Source organism: Melanotaenia boesemani, chromosome 20 (assembly GCF_017639745.1).
Source record: "Melanotaenia boesemani isolate fMelBoe1 chromosome 20, fMelBoe1.pri, whole genome shotgun sequence".
NCBI classification, from domain to species: domain Eukaryota; kingdom Metazoa; phylum Chordata; class Actinopteri; order Atheriniformes; family Melanotaeniidae; genus Melanotaenia; species Melanotaenia boesemani.
Window position 1 is genome coordinate 620,420 of NC_055701.1, and position 7,580 is coordinate 627,999.

Genomic DNA, 7,580 nt, shown 5'->3' on the forward strand with positions numbered 1-7,580 from the left:
GGCGGGGCCATGAGCTCGGACCAGGAGCGGGGACATGGGGCGGAGTCATGGACAGGGCGATAAAGTTGGGGCTGGGGATGGGGTCTGGCAGTGTCTCAATGAACCGTCACAATGACATCACATCATGGGTTTCTCCTGCAGGATGCATGTGCAGCTCTCCTGGAGGACCTGATGGAGGAGGTCCAGCGTGTTGGAGACAGCTCAGGTGACCGTGAGGACAACTCGTCCTCGGATGGCGGTTTCATCCTGGTCATCGACGGGCGGACCTGGACTTCGCTCTGCAGGAGGACCTTGAAGAGCAGCTTCCTGGACCTGAGGCTGCCGGTGCAGAGCGGTTATCTGCTGCAGGTCCACACCGGGCTTGCAGAAGAGCCAGGTGGTCCGGCTGGTCCGGGACCGGCTGGGTGTCATGACGCTGGCTGTGGGTGAGGAGGACAATTCCTGAAGACAGAGCCTCTGAAGACAGTGTTTTTTCTGACATGGATGTCTGGTTTCTGCAGTGATGGAGCCAACGATGTGAGCATGATCCAGGTGGCTGATGTGGGAATCGGAATATCGGGTCAGGAGGGGATGCAGGTAAAGATTTTCGGACTGAGGCTGCGTCCAGTTTCTGGAAACTGTCCTCATGTCTCCGTGTCAGGAAATATGTCATCAGATACAGATCTCATCTGGAAAACAGCTGTTTTTACCGTCCTGTGTTCCCGGAGTCACGTCTCTGTCCCTCCACAGGCCGTCATGTCCAGCGACTTCGCCATTTCCAGGTTCCAGCACCTCCGGAAGCTGCTGCTGGTCCACGGACACTGGTGCTGCAGCCGCCTCACCAACATGGTCCTCTACTTCATCTACAAGAACGTGGTGAGTCTTTCTCCGTCTTCATGCCGGCTTCTTCACAGAACATCCAGGAGGAGTCTCTGGACATCTGGGCCTCATTTGTAAAGCTGGCGTAGGAACAAAAACCAGCGTAGGCCAGTTCTAGTCAATTTCTGGGATTGATAAAAACCAAACTTGACGGGAAGACGTTCCTTCCTCTACAGCTACTCTGACCCAGGCGTACGCACAAATCTAGAAAAAACGGGAACCGGCGACACCAACATTCCAGAATAAACCAAGGAAATGATGTGAAATGTGACATTTGTACACAATCCACTATTACCTTCCACACCACATGTTAGATATTTAAAGCTGTTTGTAGAAATAAAGCCACATTCCATATTAATCCTCCTAAGAGCCACACTCGGGGAAAACCAGGATTTCCACGGAAAAAGGGAGATGATGTTAATAAGAAGCTCAACCACTAAAACATTTTCTGTCATTGTGAAACAAAACTTCATGTTATAAAACCCATCCAGATAAATTAAGGAGCCAGTTCTGCTGCCAGCATGTAGCAGCCAGTGTGGAAAGTAGCTTTAGGTCCCTTCAGTCCAGCAGAGCGGGACCAGACTGGACGGCTGGAGGTCTAGAAGTGCTGCTACGCTAAGGCAAGGCAGTTATTTGTACAGCACATTTCATGTACAGGACCAATTCAAAGTGCTTTACATAAAACAAAGACATTACAGATATTTAGAAATAGTAAAAGGCATCAACACATAATCACAATAAAATAATAATACATTAAAATGATTAAAAAGCAAGATAAGTTTAAAAAAGTTAACGTGCAGATTTCATTGCATAGGAGCATGAGAAAAGAAATGTTTCTACCTGGATTTAAAAATGTCTACATTTGGTTGAAAGTTTAATCTCCACTGGCAGTTTGTTCCACTTGTTTGCAGCATAACAGCTAAATGCTGCTTCTCCATGTTTAGTCTGGACTCTGGTCTGGACTAGTTGACCAGAGTCTTAGATCTAAGGGCTCTACTAGGTTTATATTCTCTGAACATATCACAGATGGATTCTGGGCCTAAACCATTCTGGGATGTAAACAATCAGAAGGGTTTTAAAATCTATTCTGTAACTGACTGGAAACCAGTGTAAACTGGAAACCAGTATGAACTGGAAAATCAGTGTAAAGATTTCAAAACTGGTGTGATGTGTTCAGATCTCTTAGTCCTGGTTAAAACTCTAGCAGCAGCATCTGGATGAGCTGCAGATGTTTAATGCTCTTTTTAGGAAGTCCTGTTAAAAGACCATTACAGTAATCCAGTCTACTGGAGATGGATCATGGATGAGTTTTCTCTTGATCTTTCTGGGAACTAACTTTTATTTCTGTTTGATGTTTCTGAGCTGGTAAAAACTTCTTAGTGAAGCTTTGATGTGGCTGCTGAAAGTCAGGTCTGAGTCATATCAACACTCCCAGGTTACGAACTTGGTTAGTGATTTTAAGAGCCCGAGTCTCCAGGTGTTTGCCAATGCTGACCCTCTTCTCTTTGCTACAAAGAGAATAATCTCAGTTTTGTCTTCATTTAATTGTAAAAATTCTCCTTCATCCAGATGTTTATTTGCTCCAACACTGACACAGTACGTCTATTGGACTGCAGTCATCTGGTGGCAGAGACAGTCAATAAAGTTGTGTATCATCTGCATAACTTTGATAATGAATGCTATAGTTCTGTAATATTTTTACCAAAAGGGAGCAGATACAAGTTGACAGAAGAGGTCCAAGGACTGACCCCTGGGGGACTCACAAGTCATGGCCACATTCGTTCGGATTCATAGCTGCCGATCGTAACAAAATAACTCCGGCCTTCTAATAAGACCTGAACCAGTTAAGGACCTGCTCCAGAAAAGTCCAACCCAGTTTTCCAGCCTGTGCAAAACAGGATTCTCTGTGATCTACAGTATCAAACGGCAGCACTGAGACTCCAACGAACCGAGACTAAAACTAGACAGAACCAGGACTGATACTAGACCAGAACCAGTCTTTTACCCCTGTGACCAGAGCTGTTTCAGGTCTGTGATGAGAGGTCTGAAGCCGGACTGAAATTTATCAAGATATCCACTTTCATTTAAAAATTCATTAAGCTGGTGAAATACAACTTTCTCAATAATCTTGGAAATAAAAGAGGTTAGAGACGGTCTAGTAGTTGTTCATTATAGTAGGCGTCTAGAGTCCTTTTTCTTTAGGAGGCTTAATAGCAGCTATCTTTAGTGACTTGGGAAAAATGCCTGATGCCAGCGAGCTGTTACTATCAGTAGGAGACCACTTTCTACTGAGGTAAAAACTGGTTAAAAAGTCGGATGGTATCATGTCCAGAGTATCATGGTTGTTGATTTCAAACTGCCAAACTGTTTCTTGTAGGATTTTTAAATTCACCATTTTACAATTGCGACATGACAGCAGAATTGTTTTCCGGGTTTTTAGACACAGACTACTTTTCTTGTTTGACTGTGTGGAATTAATATTTTGCCTAATTGTTTTAATTTTTTGGCTAAAAAAGTTTGCAAATTGGTTGCTTTTCTCGGTGGAAAGGAGCTAACGAAACACACAAGAGGAGGATTTCCTTTATTTATCTTATACAATGTTTTTATTGTTTGTCCTCATTTCGTCCCACTACGTTCTTTATTTCCTACAACTCCTTGTCCACCTGGTTAATAGCGGTGATGGTGTCCCTCTGCCCCCGCCCACCCAGTTGGAACCCCGCCCACCCAGCTGCAACACCCAGGAACTATGAAGAAAATATTATAACACTAAATAAACTGCTACCAGTCTCAATATATCTGTACATGTTATTTTTATACATTAAAACCAAAGACCACATTACCGGCATCATTACTGTCATCTAGCAGCTTTTCTCCACAACCATCTACTGTGGGCTGGCAGCGTCTTACTGAAGGTCCCACCTGGAAGGTGTTACTGTTTTTTCTCAAAATGGTGGAGGAAACCCTCTCCCGTTGCCATGGAGACAAATAACCTGTGATGCAGGAGACTGAAAATGTTTTAGTAGTTTTCAGTATCTCCCTTACCTGGTTTACCTCCTTCCTCTTCCTCCTCCTCCTCCTCCTCATGGTTTCATGGTTTGTTGTTAGGTCCGTAGTTCAGCTGATTGTGTCCTCTGTCCTCCTGCAGATGTACGTCAACCTCTTGTTCTTCTACCAGTTCTTCTGTGGTTTTCTCTGGGAGCGTCATGATCAACTCCTGGGTCCTGATCCTCTTCAACCTGGTCTTCACCTCCGTCCCTCCTCTCATCTACGGCGTCCTGGACCAGGACACGCCTGCTGACACTATGAGCAGTTCCTGAGCTTTATGGAGCTGAACGAACCTTCAAGGTGACCCTGAACACACCACCATACAGTTTCCTAGATCCTGCCTACTCGTTAGTCCAGATGTTTACACCCAGCAGCTGTGCTGGACATGAATTCTCTGAAGGTTCTGGTCTCATCCTCCCTGTCCTGAAGCGTCGCGGTTTTTCCAGTAGCTTCTTTTTGGTCAGATTTAGTAAATCCAGTCTTTTCCATGTCGATGCATTTTACTGCCTCTTGGATTTTTTCAGCCTTTTTTAACAAATAATTTAAACCTAACATCTGCTCAAATCTCCCAAACAATCTAGAATGTTTGTTAACCATTTAAATACCAGTTTAATTCCTTAAATGATTATTTTTTTATAAAAAAAACAAAGCATGACTTATGTCTTAAATATCAGGGGGCGGGGTATAGATTATCAACAAAACTGATTTGATGACATCAGTATTTTAATGGGGCATCAGATTATAGGGTTGGGGTTAGCCCCTAACCCATGTCGAGAGTCCAGTCGTTATTCGTACCCATGGTCTTATTTAGGTTTGCAAATGGAAACACAAAACACTGTATATGGACCCCTACTAGGAACCTGCACCCTGGTCCATACCTGCAGCCCAGGTTTCACTGAGCCTGCCACCAAAGTCCCAACCTACGCTAAGGATCAGACGCTTCAGTAACCTTTGACAAAACCAAGACCCTTCCCCCTGATGACCACACTGAGACCTGGTCCCACACTGAGACTTGGTCCCACACTGAGACCTGGTGCCCCTCCAGCAGGTCTGGTTCCTGTTGTCAGGATGAGGTCTGGACTCTGACTGGACCACATCGAGACCTGGTCCCCCTCCATCCTTCCAGCTATTAACCCACCTGCTCTGTTTCCTTTCAGGTTTTTGCTCCCTCCATGTTCTGGATCACGATCCTGGACGCCTTCTACCAGAGCCTGGTCTGCTTCTTCGTGCCTTACTTTGTGAGTATTTTAGGGTAAAATGGGAGAAGTTTTATTTTTTGTTGTTCCTTCGGGTTGAGGTTCTAGTGTTTGTCTCAGGCTCTGGCGGGTTCGGACGTCGGGGATCTGTCCTTCGGCTCGCCCATCAACACCTCGGCGCTCTTCATCATCCTGCTGCATCAAGTCATCGAGAGCAACACGCTGGTAAGAACTGCAGGTCTATGTGAGTCCACCATGTCAGCCAGCAGGTCCACCAACCCTGTCCCCCTGTCCTCTGTGTTGCAGACGTGGATTCATGTCCTCGTGTTGGTCCTCAGTGCCGCCTCCTACTTCGGCTTTCGTGCTGCTCTTCAGCCTCTTCTGTGTGGGTCTGCAGCCAACCCCACCAACCCGCTGGGGGTGGAGACGCTCCAGATGTCCCAGCTGGCTTCTACATCATATGTGTCCCTCACCATTGTGACCGCTCTGTTACCAAGGTAACACACACACAGCTGATCAGCTCTGCCCAGACACCTCAACGGTCCTTGTCCAGGAAATGTCCAGATGTTTTCAGGATGAGCGAATCAAAGACTCCTGATGATCCCGCCTGGTCTCCTGGTTGGTCGTCTCTTATGAGACCAGCTGGTTTGTAGCTCTGATGAGTGGAGTCTGGTGAGTTTGGCCCCCGATCATCTCTCAGGACCTGAAGTGGGAGGAAAACATCAGCTTCGTCCTCCAGATCAATGTGTGGTCTGGACCTGCCACCAAGCAGGACCAGACCAGACTACAGAGCCCATCATTAGAACCCCCTGCCCTCTCTTCAGGACCTGTACTCCTCCAGGATTCAGAGGAGGGCAGCAAGCATCATAAAGGACTCCACTCACCCTGCACACAGTCTGACCGGGACCAACAGGAACCTCAGAACCCCGCAAACCGGGACCAACGGAAACCTCAGAACCCCTCAGACCGGTACCAACGGAAACCTCAGAACCCTGCAGACCGGGACCAACGGGAACCTCAGAACCCTGCAGACCGGGACCAACGGGAACCTCAGAACCCTGCAGAGTTTTCCTGGAATTCTTTCATGTCTCCAACGTTCCTGCTCGGTTCTCTGGAACCGCAGTTAAATTTCAGGAAAACAAACAACTGCATCATTTTCACTTTGATTTTCTTTGGCTGCGATCCGTCATTCCCAGTTCGGTCCTCCTGCTCCCAACACCGTCCCCAGTCAGAACCCGGGTCCAGTACCATTCCGATGTTTTCAGACTTCCTGTAATTATTCTGCTTTGTGTGTTGTCCTGTTCAGATTGTTGTTCCGGACGCTCCACAAATCCTTCCATCCGTCTGCATCTCGGAGAGACGAGGGGGACACGGAGGAATACCGGCGGAGGATGCAGCGCTGGAACCAGAAGCACTCCAGAACCAGCAGGCTGCCGGTTTGCGTGGACAACCCGGGTCTGGATCCCAGCGTGGACCAAGTGATGTCCTGACATCCACTACCACTTCACTCCCATCGCAGTGGGATGGTCGAACCAGACCAGCCCGGTTTGTCTGAACTCTCTCGTTATGAAGTCTGATGAAACTGAGAACCAGAACCACAGAGTCCACAGAGACCCCAGAAACCGTCGTCAGCCGGGAACAGTACAGACCGGTTCTGATGTCCTCCGTGAAGACTCAGCTGCTGCTGCCTAGAATGTGTTTACTTCCTGTCAGCTGTTTGTTTGTTCATGTTTAGGTCCGTCCGACATCGTCTTCGGCTTCATGAAGTCCGGCTAAAAACTTCCTTTAAAATTATTTTAAGACTTTTTAAGTTTTAAAGCATAATAAGTGGAAACTGGACTTGGAAGTTTCGGTGGCGGCAAGTTGCAGATCAGCTGATCTGTTTTTATGACTCAGCTGTTTTTAATCATGTTACAATAAAATGATTCTGATGTTTTTTGTTTTTCATTTCCAGCATCGTCCAGCGTTTTGTGTCGGAGGAAAATTCAGTTCCTTTGTTCAGCAGGATCAGAAAACTGAGTTTTATACGATTAAAATGAAATTAAATGTGTCTGATCAGGATTTTTTAACCAAAAAATAATCCCAACGGGTTAAAACACACGTTCAAAGAAAGTTCTTCGACATTCCTGGATGGATAATAGGAATTGTTTCCTCATTAATACCAATGGGTTAAAGCAAACATTTGCCTTGTTGATCCCAGTGGGTTAAAGGAAATATTCCAGGAACATTCCAACATTCCTGGACAGATTTTAGGAAATGTCTTCTTGTTGGTCCAACGGGATAAACAGGAACATTTTGTTTAATTTATTTATTTTTTATTCTACTTAATCCCAGCTGGGAAATACTTTCTTTGTATTTAGCCCATCCTAGTTTTGGGAGCAGCGGGCTGCCAGATCCGGTCGGGGGTTGGGGGTTTTGCTCAGGGGCCCACAGTGGTCTGGTTCCCTGGAAAGATGACTGCTCAGGCCTCCGCTCTTTAGC

General features: G+C 46.3%; 1 protein-coding gene across 1 annotated transcript in view; it reads left to right on the forward strand.

Annotated features, from left to right (window-relative positions):
* Nucleotides 1-7,052, forward strand: part of atp10d (ATPase phospholipid transporting 10D) — a 57,827-nt gene extending 50,775 nt beyond the window's left edge. Inside the window, 10 exon segments of the mRNA XM_041972341.1 lie at nucleotides 142-318; nucleotides 320-425; nucleotides 500-576; nucleotides 730-855; nucleotides 4,004-4,045; nucleotides 4,047-4,167; nucleotides 5,005-5,141; nucleotides 5,220-5,324; nucleotides 5,406-5,596; nucleotides 6,406-7,052. Of these exon segments, the coding sequence (XP_041828275.1) occupies nucleotides 142-318; nucleotides 320-425; nucleotides 500-576; nucleotides 730-855; nucleotides 4,004-4,045; nucleotides 4,047-4,167; nucleotides 5,005-5,141; nucleotides 5,220-5,324; nucleotides 5,406-5,596; nucleotides 6,406-6,589 (1,266 nt within the window). The 3' untranslated portion in view covers nucleotides 6,590-7,052.
* Nucleotides 7,053-7,580: the final 528 nt, after the last annotated feature.